We start from the raw sequence: 27,383 nt of genomic DNA, 5'->3' as shown, positions 1-27,383 counted from the left end.
GCGGGGCAGGCGGGCGCGGTTGCTTGGCTAGTTCTTTCAGCGCGGTGCTTGGGGACCTGGAGTTGCGGGGTCACTCTTCCTGATGATCCCCACTGGCAGGGACTGGGCCGGGAACGAGAGCCGAGAGCCGCGTCACCTCGCTGGCACGTTCCAGACTGCCTACTGAGGCCTTGAGCCGGGCCCCATCTGGAGCTGCGTCCTCGCCCACTCCTAGCGCCCGTAGCTGCCCCCTGTCCTGCCCAGAAGGTCCAGGTCCCAACTGTCCCCGTCCCCACCGCGGCCACAGGCCCCAACGGCCTCTAGCGGCCGCTCCGGTCCGTGGAGGTGGTTGGTCACCATGGTGAAGCTGGCAGCCAAATGCATTCTGGCAGGTGAGTCTGAAATTTACAGTGTCCTAAGTCCAGAGACTCATAAGTTATCGAGAGATTTTGTTCACGTAAATTGTCTCCCCTCTTTCCCTTTCTCATTCCCAAAAGCGAGTTAATGCAATTGCTAATAGTGTAGACTCCCTTAGGCGTGAAAGAACCGTCTTCTAGAGCACATCGGTAGCTCCGGCTGATTTCCCCAGCTCCCTGTCGTACTCTGAGGCCGCCTTCACCAGTGTGAGCTGTGCTCAGGAGGCGTAGACTCCACAAACCTCAGGCTAAGCACAGCAAAGGTCCCTCCACTAAACCACGTGTTAGGCATCGACGACTTCGGTAATCTTTTCTTAGGGGGGTTTTCCTGACCCTGCCCCCTCTGATAACAGGGATTAGAGACGGTACCCTTGGCCAGAGTTTACAAAAAGTGCACATGTTGTCTTTAAAGCCCAAAGTTACTGTGCGGCCACCATGCTTGGGGAGGTCATAAATGTTAAATCCCCCAAGTCAGGAATCTGTTTTGTTAATTGATGCATACCAAGCACCCCAATGATATCTGGAAGCTAGTAGGTCCTCAGTAAATATTTGCAAATGGATGAATACGTGGCATTCACAATGGTGGTGCTGTCTTGTACCAGGCTGAACATTTAGGACAACATTTGCCTGGATTATAGACCTAGGACCACAGAACACATAAGTACTTCGCTGAGTCCTTACTTCCTGCCGGGTGTGGTCATTCCATTTCACCCTCTCACAGGAGCACCCTGGGGTGGGTGCTGTGTTCTTCTGATCTTACTGAAAGGTCAAGTCTCTTGCCCAAGGTCACCAGAAGGGCATAGGCAGGATTTCAACCCCCAGATCAGCCCCACTCCACAACTCTTTGCCTGTGTTACTCCTGAAACCCGCGACCTTTCCAGGGCTTCTTGACCAGCTCAGGAAAGAAGCAGGGAGAAAGCATAAAGAGCAAAAAGAGATTCTTCTTCTTTTTTGATTCATCTCTTCCAGACTGAAATAGATGATCTTTTTAATGACTTTTCTCATTTGGAAATAAAAGGGTCACACAGAAAGATGACTGACAGCAGTAACTCAAATCATCTTGGAGCGAAAGAAATGATTGGTCCCCAACAGAGGTCTCCGGTTTCCGGAGCGCCAGGGGAGGCGGTGTTGCGCAACAAAAGTAACTCTGTCTCTCGTTGGCTCTGTCCTCTGGAACACCTCTCTAAGCCTCAGTTTCCTCACGGGTAAGGTGGGGAGGTTTTTATTTTCTCAAGTTACATTTTTCCAGAATGGGCTTTTCTCTTCCACCATTCGTTCTCTATTTCTTTCCTCAATCCACCTTTCAGCACGGAGCTCACTTCTGAGCACTGTCCACAGCCGGCGCTGTGCAGACCCTCACCGCAGTCGTCCCGCTGAGTCCTGGCACAGCTCTGGGGTCAGTATCATTGCCATCGTCACTTACAGGTGGCGCAGCTGAGGCCCAGGGGGGTCAGGACACCTGCCCTGGGCCACACAGCTGGATGTGGCAGAGCTGGGATCTAGACCCAGCTCTAGACCCAGGTGATCTGACTTCCAGGGCTTCGTCCTTAGCCCCGAGCTGTCCTGTCCTCAAGCCTCCATTCTGGACTCTGCCCTTTGCACCCCTCCCTCAGGTACTGTTTCACTTGATTTCAACCGCTGCCTGAGTGAGTGCTGAACTCCAGCCCAGCCCTCAATCTGCAGCCTCCTTTCGAAGCCTCAGGGTATCTCCTCTTGGAAATTTCCAGGGACCAGAAGATGGCAGCACAGTGAATCAGCTCCATCTGCACTGCCCCACCTCACATACACTCGTCTCTGGTTTTGGTTTTCCTTTCCCCTCGCAGGCCTGCTGTTTCAGTTGAGTTAATCTGCCTTTCTGCTCTCACATAACTAGTCATTAAAGGACCTGCGTTCGATGCAAGCGCTTACTTATTCCCCAGGTATTGATTGAGCACCTACTAAGTGTGAGTCACCATGCGAGGTGCGGTGGGAATAGAGGGGTGAGTCAGCCAGCCCCTACACGCAAGGAAGCGTGGAGATGCACAGAGTAACTTACGGTGTGGCAAACAATGCAGCGCCCCCTGTGTGCAGGCCCAGGAGAAGTACCTCAGGGCACAGCGGCTGATTGTGCCAGCTCGGGTCGGGAGAGAGAACCGCCCTTGACATTTACCTGCACGTTACTTACTTAAAGATCACCTAACTATGACTTACCATCCATCAGGTGCTACACTGATGAGCTCATTCAATCCTCAAAAATTCCATGAAATAGGTGCTGTTATCCCCATTTTACAGACGGGACAACAGAGGCCCAGAGAGGTTGCTGACCCAAGGTTGCACAGCTTGTAAGTGACGGAGCTGGAGCCAGTGCCCCGAGTACTGTGGTTACTGCCTCTCAGTATACGTGGGGGTGACGGTCGTGCCTCCCTGGAAGTCTGTTCTGACGTCGGGTCTCACTGAGCTACAGGAGCAGCACAGGGAGATGGAGGAGGGAGAGATGATCTTCAGAGGCTGAGCAGGATTTGGACTTGGACTGGGGAGACCTAGGAGGAGGGGTTTTCAGAGATCAAGAGGATTGGTGTACAGATACTGAATTATAATGTTATATACCTGAAACATACAGGGCGCGGCACAAATAACGCCCCTTCTATTACAAAATCATAAGCGTGTAATTCTATAACATAACAATATCACACTCAAGCACAGTATAGGAAATTTTAGGTGAAATGTTCAAATTAAAACTATAAATTATTACACCCATATTATTACCCTGCCAACCACACTCAAGCAGACGTTACTTCTGCTGGGCCCTGTATATAATGTTAGTAACCACCGTTACCTCAATAAAAAAAGGAAAATATGTACTTGCTACTGCAGGTACACACAGACAGTAGAAGTGTGGAGTGGAGATGTTGTGTGAGGGATGGTTGGAGAGCTAGTGGGAAGGAGGGGCAGGGACAACCGGGGAGCAGGCGGACGGCGGGAGGAGCCCTTGGCGGGCTCCATGGGAGAGTGACGGGATGAAGGGCCGTGTTTTGAAGGGCCGTCTGTGATGCTGAGCTCAGGTGGGTCGGAACAGGGAGGATAGGAAAAGGAGAGGGCCAGCTGGGAAGTGTTGTCAGGCAAGACCCAGTGAAGAAAACAGAAAATACACTCGGCATTTCAGCAGAGAAGGTTGAGAATACAGAACTTTCCGACGGTCCGACGGGTTGAAGGCCGAAAGGGCAGGAGGAAAACTCTGCAGTGACGCAGAGCCGGTAGGTGGAGGGGTGGTTGCCGGAAGCTTGAAAAGAAGAGCCTCACGGAGCAGGACCCAGACCTCTGAGGAGGATGCCCAGCTCGGGCGGTGCCTCAGGGATCCTGTCCCCAGCATGTGAGGCTGTCCCATGCCACCGGTCACTAGGACCTGTTGCCCACCAGCCGGGATCTCAGCCCTGGGTTGAGGGCAAGACACAGGCGATTTCAGATCAGCCGGAGGACCTATGTCTTGAGGCCACTCCTGGTACCCGAGTGCTATGGAAGTCAGGGGCCAAGCACAAGGCAGCAGCTGCACTAGGTGTTTTGATGGTGAGCGTTTAGTGTGGGGTGGTAACCCAACATGGAGGACTGGGGAGACGAAAGGGGACAGCAGGGCAGCCCGGAGAATCCCTGCAGCAAGGACCCTCCCCGCAGGGCTGGGGGGTTCGGGGCTGCCACAGAAGCCCAGGTATGAGGTAACCAGGGCAGCGTGGGCAGTGACACCAAGGACCTGTGGGCGTCAGGAGTGACGAGGAGGCCGACTGAGCATGGGAGGAAGGAGAAGAGTCAGAGGTGACTGGGTGGAGTCCAAGGACAGTGCGAGTGAATAGGGACACCATGAACAGAACTAATGAGTGGAGGCGAGGCTGCTCAGGACCCTGAGCCTGGCTGCAGGCAACAGACTGGGGGGAGGCCTGTCACTCCACAGTGGTAATCAAGGTAGCAAGTAAAGGGGACAGAGTAGATGGGAGCAGAGGGCCAAGGACAGACCCACAGAGGTGCCCGTGTTTGGGAGGCAGGAGTAGGCAGAGAGGCAAGAGGACCAGGCCAGAGGGCTCAGGAAGGAGGAGACTGTTTCAGGCTGACTCATCCTCTGAGACAGCAAGAGGACTGAGAAAAGGCCATTGGACTTGGCGCTTCTTGAGGTCACCCTTGCACGGTGCCTTCTTAGATGTCACCCTCGCTGAAGCAGTGCCCCTCCCAGCTGTTACCCCCAGGCTCAGTGTCACCGCTGGGCCGTCCGCCCACTGACGAAACGACTCATCCATTCTTTCCTCGATGCGCCCTCCACGCTCGGGTTCTCAGCTTGTGCTGTTTGAATTTGCACTTGTCATCTTGTTGCTCCGCAAACGTGTTTATCAGTTCTCTCCCCTCCCTGTGCTCGGCTCCCTCCCCAGCTGACACAGGAGGTTTTCCATGAGAGTGGGTGACTGCAACTGGCAGTCGGAAGGAAGATTTATGAAATTAACCAGAGCAAATCTGTGGGGAATTTCACAAGCAGGAAGAGCCAATTTCCTACTAGATTTGGAAGCCAAATGGGAGTTGAAGGGTGGGAGCCATCGTAAGGCAAGGAGAGTGATGTACGTGCACAGTACTGGGAGATGGGTGGGTACCCGGTGGCACTCCAGCCGGTGGCTGCCCCCAGTGTCATGGAGGCTGTGGCGATGAGGGCCTGGAGGGGCAGTGTTCAAAATGGGTCAGAAGGGTCCCTGAGCTTGAGGAGAGGAGCGGAGTCTGGCCGAGAGCGAGTGACGTTGGAATCCTGGGGAGATTGTCATCTGTCAAATGAGGTTAAGGATGGTCCAGGGGCGGGGGTTGGGGAGTTGTTGAACGAGATTGTATGAGTGGGTTCAGGAGGCAGGCCCCACCTGTTAGTTCCCTTATAAGATGTGGTGGGGGGAGAACCAAGATGGCAGCGTAGGTAGACACACTGCGCCTCCTCGCACAACCAGAACTGACAGAGAATCGAACAGCAAGGGGGACCAACACCAAGAAAATAGAAAATAACCATTCATCCAGACTGGTAGGAGGGGCGGAGACGGGCACCGGGGTGGAGAGGACTCGCGTGGCTGTGGCGGGACTGAGACTGGCGGAGTGTGGGACAAATGGCGCAGGCAGTCCGAGCACTGGCAGACCCTGCGGCCCCACATCTGCGCAGATAAACCGAGAGGGCCGGACTCAGAGTGGCGGAGAGTGGGGCAGGCAGAGCAGCAGGTAGCACCCTGCGGCACCAAATTCGCCCACAGATAAACCGGACGAACGGCAGGCAACGAAGCAGACCGTGCAACCCAGGGCTCCAGCTCCGGGAAATAAAGCCTCAAACCTCTGATTGAAAGCGCCCCTGGGGGTTGGGGCAGCAGCAGGAGAGACTCCAAGCATCACAGAAGAGGTTGTTGGAGAGACCCACAGGGGCCTAGAGTGTGCACAGGCCCACCCACTCGGGAACCAGCACCAGAGGGGCCCAGTTTGATTGTGGGTAGCAGAGTGAAGGATTGAAATCCGGAGGAGAGTGAGGCGGGCGCCATTGCTCCCACTCGGCCCCTCCCCCACGTACAGCGTCACAGCGCAGCGACCAGCATTACCCCGCCCCGGTGAACACCTAAGGCTCCGCCCCTTAAAGTAACAGACGCGCCAAGACAAAAAAAAAAAAAAAAATGGCCCAAATGACAGAACACTTCAAAGCTCCAGAAAAAATACAACTAAGCGAGGAAGAGATAGCCAACCTATCGGATGCACAGTTCAAAGCACTGGTTATCAATATGCTCACAGACTTGGTTGAATCTATTCGAAAAACAGATGAAAAAATGAAGCCTATGCTAAGAGAAACAAAGGAAAATGTACAGGGAACCAATAGTGATGCGAAGGAAACTGGGACTCAAATCAATGGTGTGGACCAGAAGGAAGAAACAAACATCCAAACAGAAAAGAATGAAGAAACAAGAACTTGGAAAAATGAGGAGAGGCTTAGGAACCTCCCGGATGCCTTGAAACGTTCCCACATCCGAATTATAGGGGTGCCAGAAGGAGAAGAGGAAGAACAAAAAATTGAAAACTTATTTGAACAAATAATGAAGGAGAACTTCCCTAATCTGGCAAAGGAAATAGACTTCCGGGAAGTCCAGGAAGCTCAGAGAGTCCCAAAGAAGCTGGACCCAAGGAGGAACACACCAAGGCACATCATAATTACATTACCCAAGATTAAACGCAAGGACCTACATCCAAGATTACTGTATCCAGCAAACCTATCACTTAGAATGGAAGGGAAGATAAAGTGCTTCTCAGATAAGGTCAAGTTAAAGAAGCTCATCATCACCAAGCCCTTATTATATGAAATGTTAAAGGGAGTTACCTAAGAAAAAGAAGATCAAAAATTGGAACAGTAAAAATGACAGCAAACTCACAGTTATTAACGGCCACACATAAAACAAAAACGAGAGCAAACTAGGCAAACAACTAGAACATGAGGGTTGTCATTAAGGGAGTGGGAGGGGGAGAGAGGGGGAAAGGTACAGAGAATAAGTAGCATAGATGATAGGTGGAAAATAGACAGGGGGAGGGTAAAAATAGTGTAGGAAATGTAGAAGCCAAAGAACTTATAAGTATGACCTATGGACATGAACTATAGGGGGGGAATGTGGGAGGGAGGGGGGTGGGCAGGATGGAGTGGAGTGGGGGGGGAATGGGACAACTGTAATAGCATAATCAATAAATATATTAAAAAAAAAAAAAAAAAAAAAAGATGTGGTGGAAATATTAGAAAAGCAAGACCTGAATAGCTCGTTTAAACCCAGAGGAATTAACATGAAATGAAAGGCCACAAATAAGTCAGATCATTGTCTCGCGGGGGAAGATTATAGGCGAGAAAAGTCAAAACTGAAAAGTGAACAGAGCGGGAGGCTATCGAGAAATCAGGTAAAGAGAAGTGTTCCCGCTGACTGTAAACTGGGAAGCAAAGTGAAGGGGTCACACTGGAGGGTGCGAGCCGGGGGCCGCGGTGGGGCCGCGGGGAGAAAGCGGGAAACACGTCTCCTGTTTGGGGCGCTGGCTGACGGTGGAAAGTCATGTAAGACTCTCAAGGTGCAGAAGGTCTTGCAAATAGAAAGAGCATAGAGTGGAAGGAGGCTGAGCAGGGCCATGAGCGGGGAAGTGGGAAGGACACAGGGCAAAGAAGGGGGAGCACGGAGAGCCACCGGCAGCCTTGGGGACAGGGGAGGCACTCCAGGTTAAACTGCCGCCAGCAGTCCTGTGAGAAGTCCAGATCTCAGGCTGGAACTGTGGCATAAACCTTCAGTTCTGAGGCACCGATTTATGGGGCCCTCGACCAACAAAGGAATGCCGCGGAGAGAAGCCTGTGAGGTGGGAGGTGAGCCCGGAGAAGACAGCGGCTGCTGCAGCCAGACCTGGCCCCTGGGAAGGTGGGCACCGGTGGTCGCAGCGGCACACCCAGCTGGAGGGCAGTGTGTCACTTGGAAGTGGATTTCAGGATGGCGAGTGTGGCATCTCTTGCTTCCCCTAAATGCAGAAACCCTCCCAGCTGTCTCCCCCACTGAGAAGAACAGTATGCAGGGTCCTCACCATGGAAGCTCTAGCCTCGACTGGTTCAGTCAGTCAGCTGAGCCTGTCAGTGGGCCTGGCCACGCCTGTTCACCTCCAGGACTTCAGAGTAAACTCTGGTTTGAGAGGGACAGGTTTCCCCATGGGGGACGTTTCGGGGAAGAGTGGCAGTTCTGTTTCCAGTGCTCTAGAACCCTCCAGCTCTGTTACCTTCTGGGCCCACTCTTGTGGGTGAAAGGACTGGCCTTGAAGAAATGTGACCCTGGCCTTTGTGAGATTTGAAGGTTGGTCTCAGGCACCCACTGCCCTGCCAGCGACCTCACAGCAACTTCCTGTGGGAATCAAGCACATTTTCTCAGAGATCTGAGTGAAGTTTGTGGTTTCTAGACTAGCATTCTGGAGTGGGAAGTGCTCAGGTCAGATGAAGACGAAGTGATGTTTGTGCGGTACTCTGTCCCCCCAGGAGACCCAGCAGTGGGCAAGACCGCCCTGGCGCAGATGTTCCGCAGCGACGGAGCCCACTTCCAGAAGAGCTACACCCTGGTGAGCCGTGGGGGCCGAGGGCCTGGCCGAGGCGCGCAGCAAGGTGATAGCACACGTTTTCAAATGGCCCTAAGAAGCCCCGAGAGCTCTGCCCAGAGGCTGCTGGGATGACCCCGTGGGAAGTGTTTTCCCACAAGTCTCAGGGCAGACCTGCCAGTGGGCAACTGTCACCTTGCGCAGCTCGCTCCTGGGCTGGGAGCTGGGCGAGACCGGCTGGTCCTCTCTGCCTTCTGCACCAACAGGGAGTCCAGGACACAAACGCCTGCACTGGGACACGTCTCTGGGTGCTGGTGCCTGTCGTGTCCTCCTGCGCGACGCCCCGTGGGGCCCTCTGATGCGCGGTGTTGGTTTTCCTCGACAGACCACAGGGGCGGATTTGGTGGTGAAGACGGTGCCAGTTCCTGACACGGGAGACAGTGTGGTAAGTGGTGCCCTTGCCCCGAGGGAGCTCAGTGCCGCTGCAGCGGGGCCCAGGGTCCCTGCATCCCTGCATCACCATCCCCCTCCCTACAGGAGATGCAGTGCCAGGACTGGGCCTGGGCTTGCCTCAGCATCGGGGACAGAATTGTGGGGCAGCCGGGGAGGAGGTGTCCTAGGGAGGGCGGACGAAGAAGAAGTGAGGCTGGAACAGGGGCTTTGCTCTCACAGAACTCACCCATCACTTTCTTAACCTGGCTCCCTCTCTGGGAGCCCACAACTCCTGCAGTTGAATTGCAAGGTGTTGTTTGCGTGTGCTTTCCTGGGGAGAAGATTTAAGGGTCACCAGATTGTTAAAGAGGTCCGTGATGCAGGGAGAAGGGACAAGATGATGCCCTGGTAACCTGTGTGCGACTCAGGTCAGGGTGCTGAGGTTCAGACAGTGAGGGCCGGGGTTGGCAGCCAGCCAGGAGCTTCCGGTGTCTGGAGGGAGCTTAGGGGGAAAGTTAGGGGAGACCCCCGAGGCATCAGTCCTGGGGAGGGGCTCTGCTGCAGGCCCGCTGAGGCTTGGACTGGGTGGGAAGGGTCACCCTGCATCCTCTGTGGGAACAGCACCGTCGCCATCCAGGATGGTGACAGACTGTCCTACTTTACACTCCCTCCCAGGCCTTCTCAGTGACCTCCTTTGAAAGAATGGTTTTAAGACTTGAAAATCAATTTGGTTAACAAAGTGCAGAATGACCTTTTGGAAACCAGAGCACTTGTCAGCCTGTTTAGCATTCTGTTCTGCCAGGTGGGAAGTCAGCTTGTTCCTGGTATTTTTGCTCTTGAGGTTAGGGAAGGTGAGCGCCGCACAGAGAGTGCTGGGAGGTGCGGGAAGCCGTTGTGCTGCCTCGCCAGCATTCCGGAGGCCGCTCCTCTCCCCACCATCTACCTTGTGCCCCTGGAGAAGGTGCAGCCTCCAGGCCGCTAGTGGTCCACACCCCCCGCGCCCCCATGTGGGTGGACATCCTTGGGTCACGCCTTTCTGATTCTAGGAGCTCTTCATTTTTGACTCCGCCGGCAAGGAGCTGTTTTCTGAGATGCTGGATAAATTGGCAAGTAGCCTGTCATTTTATTTCCTAACCTCCGCCACCACCTCCCGCCAAAAGGTTTGCCCCTTACCACACCCCCACGGGGACTTCACTGCGCTCTGGCTGCTGGGAGAGGCTATCGTGGCAAAGTTCTGGAAGGGGCACCCCTCCCAGCCTTGGGACTAGTGGCCCCTTGGCTAGTGGGAGTGGCTCACACATGTGATTGCCCCCACACTGGCCCCCAGCTCTGGATGGCCAGGTCCCAAATGTGCCAGAGGTGGGTGGCTCAGTCCTCGTAGCCGCCCTCTCTGGGGCCTCCCTTCTCTTGAGCACCCCCTCCTGATGGTACCCTTTCAGCCCTCCTCCTAGACCTCCGACCTCCCAGAACAGGGGCCAACATTTCCTCCCCCACCCCCGTCCAGGGGGTGAGGTGCCCCAGAGGCCCCTTCATGAGTCTCACCTTCCTGGGCCACTCCTGGTCCCATGGGTCTGGCTCTGGGATATGCCCCTGCTGCCCAGGGCTTGTCACGCCCATCCAGCCAGCCACCCTCTCAGGCTCCAGCCTGCCGTGCCTTCACAGGTAACAGTTGCACTAATCTGGGCCAGTGAGCTAATTAGAAGGGTTCGTTCTCCAGAGCCCTCCCCTGCCTTTCCAAGAACAGCTACATTTTAATAGAAACTGTTTTCTGCCCCCTTTTTTGTTATTGTTGTCTAAGAGATACAGATCCGATGGTGGTAAGTTCATGTTCACCCTATGCCCACCTACTATGTGCACAGCCTGGTGCTGGGTGCTGCCCTGCCCGGCAGGAGGTCAGGGCCGTGATCAGCTTACCCCCTGACTCCAGGCTCCCTGCTCCCGCTCCAGCTTGACCCTAGGACTCGCCTGGGTCCCTCACTGAGGCTGGAGGAAGGAGGTGTCTCCTGCAGGCACATGGGGGGCAGGGTCAGTGTGATTCTATCGTGAGCTCTGAGATGGTCTGCGGAGTGAAGATGTGAGGGGACCATCACTGTAGTCCATGCTCCCCTCTCCAGGAGGCCTCCGAGAGCCAGGGTGGCCTTGGGGGCAGTGAGGTGAGCCCTCCAGAGCGACCCTGGGCTCCTTCCAAGGACAACTGGAGGGAAAAGGATTCACAGCCTGGGAGGTCACGACACTCCAGAAATAACCCAGACTCTCACTTTGCAGGGTGGGGGGTCTGTGGGGACCAGGGCATGGCCTGTCTGAGCAGTGCTGCCCTTTGGCCCTGTGCCGAGGAGAGCATGTCCCAGGACTCTGAGCAGCCCCTGAAGGTGACGGCCCCGTGAGCAGAGCACTGGTTCTTAATTGGGACCGGGGCCCTGTCCAGTGGTCTGGTTTGGATTAGGGCCGAGGCACTGCAGGAGAGGCAGGAAGCGCCCTCTGCACTGTGAAAAGCCGGCCCTTATTAAGGAGATGCGAGCAAACGAGCATCCAAGTGGCTGGCTGAGGAAAGAAAGGGTGCTGCTGTCCTAGGCCCGCAGAGCAGGAAGGCGCACCAGCTCGCATCGTAGCGGGCTGTCACTGAGAATGCGCGCAGGGACGGACTGCTGAGGCCCTGGCTGGGAGAGAGAAGCTGTGGTCAGTCACCCTGCACAGCTGCTACACAGTAGGGGCCCTGAGACCAGCCGGCAAAACTGGGAGGTTTCACGCCGATGCCCAGAGCCCCTCCCAGAGAGCCTCCTAAGGTGTGAGCTCTCGCTGTCGACCTCCCATTGTGAGCCCGCCCATTCACTCCTGTGGGTGAATTGTTTTCTTCCGTGGGCAGGGCTCAGTTTCCTGACTCTCGTCACCTTTACGGCTTTTAATTTCCCTTGGTCCCTTCCCAGAAAACTGGCCCAATTCTCTCCTATCCTAGAAGTCACTCTCTCTGTCCCTGATGTGCTCCTCCTGTCCCTCTTACACAGTGGGAGAGTCCCAATGTCCTGTGTCTCGTCTACGACGTGACCAACGAGCAGTCCTTCGGCAACTGCAGGAAGTGGCTGGAGAAGGTGCAGTTGCAGGTTGCAGGCGCCTTCCTCCCAGGTAGGAGCTGCGGGTGCCCAGTTTTGCCAGCAGCACCTCTGTTGTTCAAGTTGAAAAGCACAAGGTCATTGCACAGCTGGCTGTGGGTGCAGAAAGGGGTGCCCTGGGCTTTGAGGGTGATGGTCTGGCCTGTACACAGAAACCTCAGCAAGTACCCACACACCTCTGAGTCTGTCAAATGAGCACGAGGACGCCCACCTGGCAGGGAGTGGGGGGACTCAGGCAACAAGGGGAGGGGCTGTGGCGGGGACATGGGTTGGTATTTCTGGGAAGCTGACCCAAACGAGTGCCTCGCTTTCTCCTGTGTGGGGGCACAAGTAAACAGGCAAGTGCTGTTGCCGCCTCTGAATGCTTTAAATCAGTTTGTTTTTCATCCTTCTGTGAGATCAACAAATTCTCCTCATTATAGACCAGGAAGAACGGTCTCCAGAGACGGGCTCAAAAATCAGCTGCAGCTCATGCAGCTGGGGACAGAACGAAATTACCTCCAGATCCCTGACTCTGAGCCCAGTCCTTAGATTAGTATTAATGACCATTTTTAAAGTTCGCTCCATGAGCTAGGAGTTTACCACAGATGCTCGCATAGATTCGGCCCTCCCCTTCAGGACTTTGCAGCCTTAAGGCGACAGCAGACACAGGGGAAGTCTAGAAAAAGGGCCAAGCAGAAGCTTGTGTGAAAGCAAAGCCTACTCTGCTGTGGCCCTTGGGGGGTCAACACATTGGTGTCCCTGTCTTTCGCACCATCTCAAACCAGGCACCCTGTCACACGACCTTTTACGCCCCTCAGAATCAGCCCACTTGCCCTGTTCTGTCCGCCCGGACTGCCAGCTCAGTGCGGTGCTTTGGTTGTTTCTTCCGAGCAGGTGTGCTTGTGGGCAACAAGACAGACCTGGCCAGCAGACGGGCGGTGCAGTCGGCGCAGGCCCGCGCCTGGGCACTGGGCCAAGGCCTGGAATGTTTTGAAACATCAGTGGTAAGTGTCTCCACTGGCTCCGTAGCCGAGGCTGGAGCGGGCCTCTGCGGGAAGCGGTTCTTCACGTGACCCCACGTGCTCTGATCGAGCTGTTGCTCCGCCGCTTGCAGAGTTGATTTGGAACCGATGTTTGCACCCTTAGCCCAAGACCTCTTCTCGTGACAGCAAGAGTCACACACGCATTTCAGTAAAGCGGGTCAGCCGGCCAGCCCTGGGGAGAGTTGCGTCTCAGCCAGGGAGAAACACAAGTGGGTTGTGTTCGGTTACAGTGACGCTTGACCTCTGCATGCGGGTTAGATGTTGCTGGGACATTACTTCAGCAACATCCACTCACATTCTGTCCCGTGAGCAGGAGCTGGTCCCCCACATCCCACTTCCACGCTGAGGAGGTGAAGTGACTGGCCCGAGGTCACATGACTAGTGGAGGGTTGAGCCAGGAGTAGGATCTGATTCCCCTCAGTGCTCCTTGCCCCACCTCACCGCAGCCATGGGGGACCCCAGGCCACAAGCCGTGCTCCAGCAGAGTCAGCAGAAGCCCTCACTGAGGGGACCAACCCGGGTGATTCATTCCCGGCACCCTCAGTACACACGATTTTAGCCGTCTAGTGCTGGTGAGCACCCTTCCCATGTTGGGGGTTTTGAGGTCCCAGCCTCCCTGCCACCAGGGTGCAGGCGTGTGACCCAGGCTGTACCCATCAGACATGCTTGTGTGACAGTTTCCCAGAGGGGAGTAAAGTGAAGGCCCCATGGGAGCAGCCAAGAAACGTCCACTCCAGAGCCACGGGGGCCCAGGTGCTGGCTGCAGTGCCCCTGGCCAGGGCTGCTGGGGAGGCTTGCGGGCCTGGCCCGCCCGTGGTTGTAACAGGGCCTCGCTCCTGGCCGTGCAGCCTCTGGACCTGAGTCTTTGGCCCTCCCAAAGAGCCAGCGGGCTAACTAGTAGATAGCCTGGAGCTCATTCACCACTTAAAATCTACTTCAGCTGCAGAAGGTTAAATTAAGCAGCAACACTTCTGTTGTTGCATCTGTAAAACTTGACAGACAAATGCTGCTGTTCACTTGCATGGTTGTGAACTTTCAGAATCCCCCCAAGAAGGCGTGCTTCTTACTTAAGGAAAGCATAGCGAGGAGAGGCAGGCGCCCTGAGCCCCACTTGAGGGGCAGCATTAGCTGTAGGTCCTCGGCTCCTCCCCTGTAAAGTGGGGATAGTAAGCCATGGCCCTCACTGAGTGGCAGGTAGGAAAATTAAGTGAGATGGTGAATATGAAAACACTTAGCTCAAGGTCTGGTGCACAGTAAGCACTCAGTATATGTCAGCTTTTTTAAAGTACCGCATTCCTTGGACTATAAGACGCACCTGGGTTTTAGAGGAGGAAAATAGAAAAGAAAAAAACCCCACTCCACCCCCCACCCCCAGCCCCTGCAAGTCAGGTAAGCTACATTCGGACTATAAGACGCACCCCCACGTTCCTCCCAAATTTGGGGGGAGGGTGCGTCTTATAGTCCAAAAATGTGGTATATTTCCCCCTAGCGATCTTATTCATACTTTTAATATTTACTAAATCCTTGAACCCACAGATTGTTCAAAGACAAAAGCCACTCTCGCCTCTGGCCCAACGATCACAAATGCTAAATTCACGATGTTCAGATTAGTGAGCTTTTGCTGCATAGAACATTTGCACTCAGTGCGCCTTTGGGCGGAGCAGTAAGCCGCACTACCCACAGCAAACGGCATTTCCGTGTTTCCCTCCAACTTTCACATTTGCACAGCTGCCTCCTCACCCTGATATCCCATACACCCCGAACTCTTGGTGGAACCCCCAAATTAACACCTACCCCAACTCATCGGTCAGCAGAGGCTCCTGGGCTGCGGGTGCTAAACTGGGTTCAGTGTTTGTGGTGCACTATTGACCCAGGTGCATAAACTGTGCTGGAGGAGGCTTCGGTGGAGCACTTGGTATGAACTGCAAGTTCACTAGTCCCCCTGCGGCAGCTGGGTTAAGAAAGCTGTAATTAAAAAGGCAACATAGTGAGATGCTGTTTGACACACGGCCAAGCCTTGACGCCAGGCTCACCTCCTCTCTCCCCACTGAACGCAGCGCACGGGTCCCGTGGGCCTAACCGTGGTGCCTACATGGCTCCCTGGCTGGATTTTTTTATTTTTCATTCCATCCCCAGAAATTACTCATCTTAAAACTGGAAATTTGTACTCTTTGACCAGCTGCACCCACTTCACCCCCACCCCCCCAACTGCCCCGGCAAACACCAGTCTGCTTTCTTTCCCATCAGGTCTTTGTTTTACATTCCACACACAAGGGAGATCACACGGAACTTGTCTTTCTCTGACTTCACCCGGCACAATGCTGTTTTCTATGGTGGCCGCACTGCTCGAAGTCCCCCCAGCAGGGCACAGGGGTTCCCTTTTCTCCACATCCTCGCCAGCACTGGTTGTATCTTGTCTTTTGATGAGCCGTTTTAACTCATTGTGGGTTTGATTTACATTTTCCTGATGATTAGTGATGCTGAGCGCCTTTTTGTGTACCTACTGGCCATTTGAATATTTTCTTTGAAAAAAAAAAAGTCTACTCAGGTCCTTTGCCCACTTTTTACCAGGCTAGTTGTGGGTTTGCTGTTGAGATGCCTGAGGTGCACATGGGGGATACTAGCCCCTTTCCAGACGTGTGGCTTGCAGGCGTTCTCTCGCGTTCCACGGTTACTTTTCACTTCGCTGGTCATCTCTCTCGCTGTGCAGAAGCTTGTTAGCTTGATGTGGCCCCACTTGGTTTTCGCTGTTGCTGCCTGTGCTTTTGGTGTCAGAGCCATGAAATCACTGCCAAGATCAATGTCAAGCACCTTTTTTCCCAGTGTTTTTCTTCTGGGAGTTCTTTGGTTTCAGGTCTTAAGTTCAAGTCTACTCCGTTTTAATTTTTGTAAGCGGTGTAAAACCGGGGTCCAGTTTTACTGTTTGACATTGGCATTGCCTAGGAGTTCACACTCTGCCCGACACAAGGTGCCCGGCAGGTGTGACACAGTTCTTCTCTGATGTCGGCGGGAGAGTGACAGCCCCGCTGGCCTCTGCAGTCAGGGCGTGGTGCGGACACTCCTTGGGCTGCTCACCACCCTGTCGTTCCTGATCGTGCTCAGCGCTGACCGCCATCTCCGTCTCCCTTGGCCAGCTTGTTTCCTGTGCCCTGGGACTTCCCTTGCTACAAGGTCCAGCTGACTGGCTCCACCGGAGCTGGTTGCTTGGTGCATTTCTGTCACCAGCTGGCAGAGTCCAGAGGCCGCTCCTCTCAAATTGCAGACTCTGAATTCTAGGCTGAGCACTGCACAAACCCGCTGGGCCACCGCCCCGGGGCCCAGACTGCTGTCTGTAAAACCCTGGGCTTGAGGGCTTTGTTCCATTCTTTGGTTTGGAAATTCTTCCGTATACTGGGGATAGTTCATCGCCTCTCATCAAGGCTGCACTTCTGTTTGAAACGGGTCCTCGTGAGTTCATAGCTGAGCTGCTGCCTGGCAAGCAGTGGGCTCTTCTGCCAGCTTATTTCTTTAAAAAAAATGTAAAATATGTGTACACAGTGAAGCCACAATGGAAAAACATAGAGGTTTCTCAAAAACTAAAAATAGAACTACTACATGACCCAGCAACCCCATTCCCGGGTCTTTCCTCTAAGAGAATGAAAACACTAGCCGGAAGGACACCTTCGCCCCCCGGTCACGGCGGCACTGTGCGCAGCGTGCCCATCGATGATGGGTGAGCAAAGAAACTGGGATCGCTCTAGCGGAATATCACCCGTCCATATAACAGAAAGAAACCTGACATTTGCAACAACGTGGATGGAACTTTAGGGCGTTGGGCTAAGTGAAATGAGTCAGAGAAAGATAAGTCCCATATGATCTCTCTAAGATGTGAAATTTAAAAAGAAAAAGCTCATAGACACAGAGAACAACAGACTGATGGTTGTTCAAATAGGGGAGGGAGAAATGGGTGAACTGGTTGGGGGTTTTTTTTTGTTTGTTTTTAGTTTAAATAAATTGAATTAAGAAATTTTAATATGTGTCTGCACCCACAGAGTGAAAGTCCTTTGGGCACCTTTAGTCACAAAAATGTTATTTCGGCCAGGCTGGCTGCTTCCGCATTCCTGCACCTGTGCCTCCCCCAGCTTAGCCCGCAGCCTGCAGGGACGGGGGAGAGGCGCGAGAGCTGGGTCTCTGCTGGACCCGCTGCGGCCCCTCAGCAGGGCACTCCTGCCAGCAGTCTCCTTGTGGCAGGAGATCCTCCTCAGGCCAGGGTATCGCCTCACTCCTCCTGCAGCTGTGGTTCCTGGCCCTCTGTCCTTGCTGGGACCCAGCACCCCCCTACAGCCTGTCCCTGCAGAATCCTGTCAAGACAGCTCCAGCCTAGCAGGCCCAGGGTAGGGCAGCTGCAGCCTCAGGTGGACAGAGGAGCGATGCTACCGTCCCAGTGAACCCACTCCTGGCTTGGACACCAGAATAGCCAGCCTCGGTCACCCCTCGATTCTTCCCTAAGCCCCCCAGCCTTAGGCTTTCTCGTGGAACCTCCCACTGAGAGGTGAGGGGGCACCCCACTTGGAGGGAAATGCCACAGCACAACCCTCCCCTCGAGGCACGTGGCTTGTGCTGTCTGGCCTTCCCTCTAGTGTGAGTGTCCTTGCTGTCTGTTATTTTGCTGTGGCCTTTGGGGCCTCCGTCAAAGCTAAGCCAGAAAAAAGTGTTGTAACAGCCTGTCTCACACAGAGTAAGAGTGGCTGAAAGAATAGGCTCCCTAGGGACAGATCTAGATTCAAACCCAGCTCCATGATTGACACATGTGTGGCTTTGGCCAAGTTACTTAATCTCTCCACGTCACAGTTTCCTTCTGATAACGCGGCACAGTGACAGCGCCTCCCCACATGGTGTGATGGGGAAGCGGGGGCAGTGAGTGTGGCCGCTGACATGAGGTAGGAGTGGGTGCGTGCTGGCCCTCTGATGACTCACGTAACAGGCCGGCCTCTCCAACCTGTCTCCACAGAAGGAGATGGAGAACTATGAAGCCCCCTTCCAGCATCTGGCCCAGCAGTTCCACCAGCTATACCGGGAGAAGGTGGAGATTTTCCGCACGCTCGTGTGAGGGGCTGGGTGCTGCTGGCGGTCTGGCAGTGTCCCCCTCCCCCCAGTCTCCTTGGAAGCCAAGAGAAGGCAGAGCTGCCTTGTCCCTGCCCACCTACCATGACAGCTTTAAATAAAATAAGAACATGTAGAAGCAGCAGCTCCTTCCATTCTTGGCCAGGGCAGCCCTGGTTCCACTTTGCGCTTTGCCTCTTGGTTCTTGAGCAGCCCTGGGAGCCAGGCTGGGGACCTGGGTGGGCCACCTCCTGGGGGACTGGCGCTCCCACCCTCCCTGAAGGGCCTTCCATGGAGCACACACCCCACAATGGGATGGAACTGCTTACAATTTGCCGCAGTGGAGATGCTCGGCTTGGAACTCGCTGCAGGGCTCGGGGCTGACGGCCCAGTCCCGATTCTCACACACCAGGCTCTGCTGCCTCTGCACTGTGCAGGTGCCAGAGCTCCCTCGCAGGGCCCACTGTCACCCACAGAATAGAACAGTGCCCTCTGCCGGCCTCCCTTGATGCCTCTTAATGAGGCGCCAGCCCCTCCCAGCTGCCTGGAACCCTGAGCGCCAGGGAGCCCAGAACCAGGCCACTTTCCTTCAGTGACCCGCCTCTCACAGCCAGGCAGTAGTCATAATTCTTTGTACCGAGCTGGACCATTTTCCATCCTGTTTCTGCTGCCAGATTAATCTTCCTAAAACACCGCTTCCACTCCTCTGATTAAAGACCCACGGAGGCCCCTCACTGCCTCCTGCACCAGGCCGCATGCAGGCCGAGGGTTGGCATCAAAGGCTGCCTCTGCCTGTCGCCCTCCCCCGAGGGTCTCGGCTCCTTTGGGTTCTAGAGCCCAGAGGGCTGCGTCACCCTCAGTGCCCACATCTCTAGCCTGGTGGGAGTGGGGACATCGTGCGGACAGAGCCAGGCGTGGGGGTAGGCAGACCTGGGTGTGTCTGAATGAGGTGATGGTAATGGGAATAGCACTGGTCACTGTGTGTGACCTTCCGTGTCCCTACGTGAGCTAAGTACCTTAACTGGCTCGTTTAATCTGTACAACAGTCTTCTACTTTACAAATGAAGAACCCGCGTCAGAGAACTGAGGGACTTAGCCAAGGGATGGCCAAGCCCAGCTCACAGCCGCTCGTCCCCATGGCCGCCCTCTCCCCTCCTCCCACAGCTGGAGCTGGCCTGGAGAAGGTGGAGCTTTTTTCATCCGCAAAGGGATAGTTAGGCTGCCCTCAAGGTCAGTGTGATAAGTGAAATGACAGGTAAAAGGCATCAGCCCCTCCCTTCCCCTGGTTACTTTTCACCGTGAACTCACTGTGGCCACAGCAGTCTTCCCACTGAGTCATCCTTTCTGAAGACAGCACCGAGGCCGACAGTGTGCCCGGCACTTTTCTGAGCACGAGCACTGCCGAGCTGCCAGTCCCCTGTCACGTGCTCCTGAAGGGAAGACCTGCAAAAACAACCAAGGAGACTTGGAGGGGACATCTCCAGTTGCCCCAGAACTGGTCACTGGGAACTACAGCTGTGGACAAAGAGATGCGAAGTAACCCACTTCCTAAAGATATCACAAGAGCCTGGGGCCAGGTGCCTTCCCTGTGGCATTGTCCCTGCCATAGGCAGCCACCCCCAACTGCTTCTCACCCCTGCTCTTCCTTGTTTATATCAGAACATTGAGTGGTCAGGTCATGGTGTTGGTCAGTGGGCACCGCTCCCTGCCCTGCCCCACCCCCAGAACCAAGCAAAGGAGGTCCCATGAGACCCCTTCTGAGACAGGCTGCTGCCCAGCAGAGGCAGCCAGCACCTCATGCCCCAGCTGGATGCTCACTGAGCTGCAGGAACCTGGGGCCAACTGCAAGCACAGGGCAATGAGGGTGTCCTCGGGGGAGCTTGGCATGCAGGCCTAGGAACTGGGGGACTCAATGGGGAGAAGCCTGTGCCACCAGCAGGGAGCACATGTGCTCTCAACTCATAAGGGGTTCACCCACCAGAGAGGGGAGTCAGGGGGCTCTCCAGACAGGTCTGGGCAAAGGGAGCTGCTTGCTTCCTGGAAGGGTCAGAGACTACAGCTGCCAGGAATGCCAGCCACGAAGAAGGCTCTGCCAGGCACCCACATCTCCAGGGAGATCACAAGAGAAGGAACCAGACCAGGAGCAGGCCTGCAAGGGAAAAAGAAGCACCCTGCCCTGGGGAGGCACCCCAGAGAGAGAAAGAGAGAGAGAGAAAGCTCTTGCCCCTTCCCCACTTCTGGGGAGCTCTGAGCTAGCCTGGTCTGAGTGCCAACAACCAGGGATGCCTGAAAGGGTTCCAGTCAGCCAGCCTGAGGGCCTGGCTGGGAGGGGACTCGGCAGAGTGTGAGGGAATGAAGCAGTTTGGAAAAGAGAGATGGTTTAGGCTTGGAGCCCACTGAGTCAAGATTCCCCTGCAAACTGGTTCTGCCGTGAACAAACCAGGGAGGTGACTGCAGGCTGTGCTGAGGGCTGTACAGACAACAGAGTGAACCTGGACGGGCGGTGATTTGTGGGGTCACTAAGTTCAGTGCGCAGGAAGAACTCCAAGGATCCAAGGAGAAGTGACATTGAAATTAAGGTCTGACAGCCACGTGGCCACCTGGGGCACAAGCCACCCAGCAGCAAGGACAGCGGGTGCAAATGCCCTGAGGCGTGAACGAGCTTGGCGAGTCCAGGAGCCTCAGACCAGAGGATGCTGTCGGGGTGTGCCGGGAGAAGCAGAGGTGCTGAGGCAGGCAGGGCCGCACTGGGGGGAATCTGGATTCTCTTACAAAGGCTGCAGGAGGCCAGTGCAGGAAAGACAGCATTGCTTTTATGTCCTTGTAGCGCCTGGCACGATTTTGGAAACGTCAGTGGCTATTCATTACTTCCGAAGGAAACAATCACTGTACTTCCCTAAAGAGCTCGGGAAAGACCTCCCTCAAAGAGGCGACATTTAAGATTTGAGAGAGGGCAGAGTGCCTGGCACCCCCAGCACGGTTGGCCCATGGGCCCCGCAGAGGTGGTCTGTGGCAGCGGTGGCCCAGCTTCCACTTTCCCCGGCACCCAGCACTGGGACTCGGAAGTTCAACATACCTGCGTGTGTGGACTTCGGGGGGTTATGGATCTGGGTGGGACTCAGGCCCTGCCCTAGAATCACTTACCACCCATAGAGGAGAAAGCTGGATGTCTACACCCCAGCGGAACGCAGAAAGCACCCCAGCCAGGGTCCCCCAGCTGCTGCAGGAAGGAGGTTGGCATGGGAGCTGAGAGCTTCTCCTGCTGCCTCCTTAGGGACTTGGGGAAGCTTCTGCTCACTGTCCTCCACGGTCTCCTTCCCTCTGGGAGGAGTGGTTGCTCCCTGGCTCTGTGCTGGTGACCCTTCTCCAATGTCCTTGGCTGCCTGCTGACAGTGCTGGGTCCACCCGCCAGAAGGACAGGGAAGCCCAGGCGAGTGGGTGGGGGAGAGGCGCAGAGGGTGACCCATTTTGGAGTGGGTGTTCGGAAAGGTAAACTGGCTCCCCAGTTCAAGCATGACAGCTCTGTGACACTGAGGCACTGTCCTTAGTTGGGGGTCCCTGTTCGGATGCAGGCAGTGTGGGAGCAGACCCTGGAGGTTGTCCCCAGCCCAGAGGTTCACTGTGACACCCCTGCTATGAGAGCCAGCCCTGCAGATTCGCATGGCCCGGGCGGCGTGTTGGTCAGACTGTCCTCTGCAAGGAGACTCGGGGACAGGAGGCAACCTGCGTCAGCGTCTAGGATAAAATACATCTGTCTCGGTGCTAAAATGTTGTGTCTTTAAAAATGGAATGTCGAAAACTAAAAATTTCCTGTCCCAAACTGGGGTGTTAGGAAGCACAGATTCCATTGAGCCCAGAATGCAAACTAAATTCTACTAACTGCACCCTAGAGACGTAAGAGAAGCCTTTGGTCTTGTACGTGTCGCCCTGTTCCTGTGTCCATCTCTGGGCAGGGGCCCAGCTGGTATTGGGATGGCTGAGGCTGTGCCCTTGAGGAGCTCAAGTCTGGTGGATGGTAATGGGGGAAGGGCATTCCAGACAAAGGAAGTAGCATGTGCAAAGGCCCTGCGGCATGCAGCTGGGGGCCCTCCTGGGGAACTGTGCATGTAGTGGAGGGTGTGGAGTCTGGGGTGCCCAGCAGGAGAGAGATTGGAGAGAAGGCCAAAGCAAAAGCAGGGAGCTTTTATCACACAGAGCAGGAGTTGGACTTTTTCCAGAAGGGAGTGAGGAGCCAATAAAGGGTTTTAACAGAGGTGACTCACCTGGGTTTCTGCTTTAGAAAGATTAACCTGGGGGAACTGGAGGACAGATGGGAGAGGAAGTGCCTGGAGGTAAGGATCCCAGATAAGAAAGCCAGGAGCTGAGGGGGTGAGGCAGAAACAAGGCTTTATCATCTCCGGCATTAGCAAAAACTGGGGAAGCGTGTTTTCAGCCCAATTTAGAGTTGCCTTCCCCCCTTTTCCGCAGAAACCAATTGATTTTTGTTAAGGTGTTATTCTTTACGCACTTTAGAGACAGAGGAACCGGAAAGCAAGTAACTGCGCTAGGTTGCAAATTGTTGGTGATGGAGCCGGGATTGAGGACCCCGCCCGCCGCCCTCAGTGGGTTCACTGATAATGGTGGACACAGCGTCCGTCCACTCCCCCTCTCTGCCAGTAAGTAGAGCTCGTTCCCCTGACAGACAGGCAAGAAGACCGGGAGGGCTCATCAGGAGGAAATACTGACTGGGCTGTGTCCAAGTTGTGCCTGTGATGTGAAGAAAAAGTGCATTTTTTTGGCCCAAGCTGTATGTATTAATAACTGGTTCTTGGGGAGTAGGGAGGTGGCCCCAGCATGAGTGTGGACAAAAAGAGCACACTCTTTGCTCTCCGTGTCCAGGAGAGCAAAGACAGCATTGTCGTCAGCTCCTGGAGGGCAGGGACCCCATCTGATACTCTCGTAAGTCCCCTAGAAGCAGCTGGGGTTTGGTGACGAGAGCAGTGGCTTTACATCAGAAGGGCGGAATTAGCAGAGCAGCTGTGCATCTGCAGACAAGTCACTTGCCCTCTCTGATGGTTGGCTTCCCCGTTTATCCAGTGGGCACAACAGCATCAACGTTACTGATGCCTGTGTGTGGATTCAGAGATGTAAAACCTCCTTTCACCAGGCACGGCCTAATGCGCAGTTAGTGATGTCCAAATTTTCCTTAGTAACTATGGCTTTTTTATGAGCCTAAAAGTGATGTACACTTATTGCAAAAAAAAAAAAAAGCCAGAAACTATCAAAAAAATATAAAGAAGAAAATGGAAATTATTCAAATCCTACCACCCAGAATAGCCACTGATTGCCTTCTAGTATATGCACTTCTATCCTTTCTCCTCTGCACATGAAACTCGGTACATCCTCTTTACACTAAAAATACGACGCTGCCATATGTGCCACTTTCACTTCCGATCTCGTGGACATCATTTCAAGTCAAGAAATACAGTGTTACATGGTTATTTCATTTCTTTGTAAATCATGAAGAATTTTAAACATACCCCAAAACAGAATGGTGCCATGGACCCTCATTTACCCATCAGCCAGATTCAGAACTTGGAAGATTCTGCCACCTTGCCTCACACTCTCCCCTTCCATCACTGTTACTGTTACAACAGCTTAAACCAAACACCAGCCCTCGGTCACGTGTCTAAACCAACCTCACAGGGCCATTATCACACCTGACAAAGATTCACAGTAATTCCTCAGGAGCATCTAACACCCAGTCAGATGCAAATGTCCCCAATTAGCTCCGAAAGGTTCTTTTCTGGTTGGTTTATCACATGATCATTTTTAATGACCCCCCTGTAGCTGGACACCAGGTTTCCAAGCTGTCACTCATGGGAAACACTGAGGGCCACATCCTTCTGCACATGTGCGGGACCCCTGTCCAATTATTTCTACAGGAACAATTCCTAGAAGGGAGCTTTCCAGGTCAGAACCTATGCACTTGTTTAAGGCTTTTAATACCATTTGACAAATTGCCCTCCAGAGAAATTGTACCAATTTATACTCCCACCAGCAGGGACTGGCACCCTGGGCAGCCTCGGGTTGTTAATGAATGAAAATTAAAGGCAGAGAAAGCAGGTGGGGAAAAAAAAGAGAAAAGGAAGAGAGGCCTGCAGTGGGGGTTGCAGAGCAGCACTGCGGAGCTCTGGGCAGCACCCCCCCCCACCCCAGGTGCCGGCCTCCACCAGCCCGAGAGGAGCTCAGCCCACCAGCGACTGCACCAGATTAAGTCTTAAAGCAACCATTCAATGGAGACCGAGAACAAAGCCAGAGCAAAGATGCTTCGATCCATTCTAATTAGGAGCTGCCTTTCCAAAGGAGCAGGCTGCTGCGCTGAAGGCAGGAAAAAAAAAAAAAGCTGCAGTCCAGCTGTGCTCGAAGCATGTTTTCCTGAAATCCCACCACGCCAGAGCTCCATCCGCTGTGCTGAAGGCTGTGGAAGTCGGCTTGGGGTGAGGCTCCCCGGCACCAAAGGCTGGGGACTTTCTGCTCTCACTCTTGCTGAGGGCAGCAGGAGAGGGGCAGAAAGAGACCCACCTGGGACACGTGGCAAGCGTATGCCTTGCTGCTTCTTCATTTTACGTATTCGTTTTTGTTTTGTTGTTTTGCTATAGTTTTAAAATGAAAATGTATTCCAGGTTTGAGGAGAGCAGATAAAATCAAGCTACACTTGGGGCCTGGCTCGGACACAGAAGCGAAGTCCAGTCTCCAGCTGACGAAGGCGTTCCAGCCGTAAGCACTGGCTGGGGAAACATACGGACTCCGGCGATTTCACGGTGCTGAGTCCAGGACGCCCTTAGCAGCTGCAACACTTGTAAGACGATGTCTATACCACGAGCGCGCGGGACCCAGCTCAAGGTGGGTCCTGCTGGTATTAACAGAAGTTTTCGACAGTGTGGAGGTTCCTCAAAGAATTAAAAATGGAACCCAGCGATTCCCCTCCTGGGTATACATCCGAAGAAACCAAAAACATTAGTTCAAAAGAATATACGCACCCCTATGTTCACTGCAGCATTATTTATAATAGCCAGGATATGGAAGCAGCCCACGTGCCCATCAATAAGCAGAAGAATAGAAAAGCTGTGATACATTTGTACAATGGAGTAGTACTCAGCCATACCAAAGAATGAAATTGTACCATCTGCCACAGCATGGGTGGACCCAGAGGGTATTATGCTCAGGGAAGTAAGTCAAAGACAAATACCATATGATTTCACTTATATGCAGAATGTAAAGAACAATATAACTGAACAAATAAAATAGAAGCTAACTCATAGCTACAGAGAACAGACTGGTGGTTGCCAGAGGGGAGGGGATTGGAGGACTGGGCAAAAAAAGGGAAGGGACTGAGAAGTACAGGTTGGTGGTTACGGAATAGTCACGGGGATGTAGGAGTGCCGCGCAGGGAATACAGTCAATAATTAGTAATGACTATCTGTGGCGCCAGGTGGGTACTGGAAATAGTGGGGGGATCACTTTGTAAAGTCTATGATTGCCTAACCACTATGCTAAACACCTGAAACTAATCACAATAGTGTTGAATAGAAACTGTAGTTGAAAAATAAAGGAAAAGTTTTCGAGCGAAGATCAAGATCGGTTTCACGAATAATGTCACAGCAATTCACATATGCCTCTATTTAATTTGTGTGGCAACCCTTTGAAGTGGGCATTTTGCTCCCGACTTCACCCGAGCAGGTGACTTGACTCACCTGGCTGGTCAAGGTCAGGTCTTGCCCCTGGGTTCCCTGGGACTCAGGCCTCTTCCCCAGACCTCTGCCTGCCTTCTCGGCATCTGTGAGCCTTTTCTGTTGCAGATCCCCACAGTAGCTCCCCTGCTCAGGTGTGTTGGGGCTCAGGAGCTGAGTGGAGGTCCCCTGTGAGCCCCTCTTTGGGCCAGGACATCCTCAAGGCCCCTTCAAGGCCATTTCCTCTCAACCTTCACCACCCAGGAGGCTGAGGCAAGGATCCTGTTTCACAGCCGAGGACACAACGGGCTGTGACCTTCCTTCCCTGCAGCTTTCCAGGAACGCCCTCCGCTGCTCGCAGGATCTGTGAACCTCAGGAAACACCTAGAGGAGGACTGGGTCCTTCCCAGCAGCCTTCCTTCTGCACCTTCCTGCTCCAACAACTCGGAGCAGAGCGTCAGCTCTGTGCCTGCACGTGGCCGTCTAGGCGCTGGAGTCAAACAGCCTCTGGCCTAGGGTCGCCACGTGGCCACGTCCTCACTGAGTGACCTTGAGCGTGTCACTTGGGCCCTGATGTCTCCTCCCTCAGGTGGGTGCTGAGGATTCCCAGCAGGGCAGTGCTGCCGGGTGCTCAGCCCATGCTGGGGCAGTCAGTGTTCGTGCTTCAGCATCATTGTTGCCGTTGCTGCCCCCACCCCGGACAGTCCCAAGGAGTCGAGTCTGGTGCCCCCTCCCTTCATTCAAAGCAGCTCTGGGGCTGGGAGGCCGGGGTCCCCTGTGAGTGACCCCTGGGAAGTAGCTTGCCATGGCCCCAGAGAAGTCTGGGGAGAGACCGGACTGGGGCCCAGGAGATCTGGGATCAAGTCCCCACCTCTCCCTGTCACACTGGCAGGGCCTTTGCCTCTGGGCCTCCGGAATGACAAGGTCGGACCCACAATCCCTAAGAATCCCGAGACATGAAACTTCTTTGATCCTCCACTCGAAGCAGGCAGGCAAGAAGGGTTTCGTGAGCTGCTCCGGGTGCAAAGGAGAGGTGTCTCAATTCACCCCACTTTCTGAGCAGCAGCCAGGTACCAAGCCCTGTCCTGGGTGCAAGCTCTTCAGGGCCAAACAAGAGAGGTGACACCCTTCTCCTTGCCGCATGGAGCACACAGTGCAGTGGGGGGGAGAGACAAGAAGCAAGTTCACACACACACACACACACACACACACACACGTAGCCAAGCCGAAAGCTGCTTGAAGGAAAAGACCAGAGCCGTCTGAACAAGACTACAAAGGAGGCCTCTCTTAGACTGAGCGGAGGTTGTCTAGCAAAGGCCTTTCTGTTGAGATAGGACAGGAAGGGGTTGAGCAGTGAAATGGGGAAATTGTGTGTCAGCCAGGGGAAGCAGAACATTCCAAGGTCCTGAGGCAGGGCAGGCAGCAACCCCCATCCCTGAGCAGATCTGAACAGAGCTCTCACTCTCCCAAGAGTCCCACATGGACCTTTTCTCCCCGGCACAGGAAGACCGACCCCAGAGGGAGAAGCAGGTCCCACATACGGGGCGTCAGATATGAGCCCTG

The 27,383-nt window shown here is 54.3% G+C and overlaps 1 protein-coding gene across 9 annotated transcripts; it reads left to right on the top strand.

Annotated features, from left to right (window-relative positions):
• IFT27 (intraflagellar transport 27) lies at positions 1-25,700 on the top strand. 9 transcript variants are annotated; one of them, XM_045186961.3, is made up of 8 exons: positions 1-371; positions 8,407-8,486; positions 8,729-8,907; positions 9,941-10,000; positions 11,897-12,014; positions 12,878-12,987; positions 22,621-22,763; positions 24,774-25,700. In XM_045186961.3, the coding sequence occupies exons 1-7, from the start codon at positions 358-360 to the stop codon at positions 22,720-22,722; spliced, it is 663 nt and encodes a 220-aa protein (XP_045042896.2). In that variant the 5' UTR covers positions 1-357; the 3' UTR covers positions 22,723-22,763; positions 24,774-25,700. The 9 variants fall into 9 exon arrangements, with proteins under 9 accessions (XP_045042896.2, XP_045042893.2, XP_045042897.2 ...); XM_045186958.3 differs by having other exon boundaries at positions 8,407-8,529; XM_045186962.3 differs by having other exon boundaries at positions 8,848-8,907; positions 24,774-25,696.
• The last annotated feature ends 1,683 nt before the right edge of the window (positions 25,701-27,383 follow it).

The sequence above is a fragment of the Desmodus rotundus genome, chromosome 3 (genome assembly GCF_022682495.2).
Source record: "Desmodus rotundus isolate HL8 chromosome 3, HLdesRot8A.1, whole genome shotgun sequence".
Taxonomy (NCBI): Eukaryota; Metazoa; Chordata; class Mammalia; order Chiroptera; family Phyllostomidae; genus Desmodus; species Desmodus rotundus.
Note: the sequence above shows the minus strand (reverse complement) of the source record. Positions and strands in the feature narration are given on the sequence as shown.

Excerpts from the sequence above, each read along its gene's own strand:
- IFT27 (XM_045186958.3), top strand. The coding sequence starts at position 338 with ATGGTGAAGCTGGCAGCCAAATGCATTCTGGCAG. Across the intron at positions 8,530-8,728 it reads TGGCCGAGGCGCGCAGCAAG|GGAGTCCAGGACACAAACGC; the intron begins GTGATAGCACAC and ends CTGCACCAACAG. Across the intron at positions 10,001-11,896 it reads CTGAGATGCTGGATAAATTG|TGGGAGAGTCCCAATGTCCT; the intron begins GCAAGTAGCCTG and ends CCTCTTACACAG.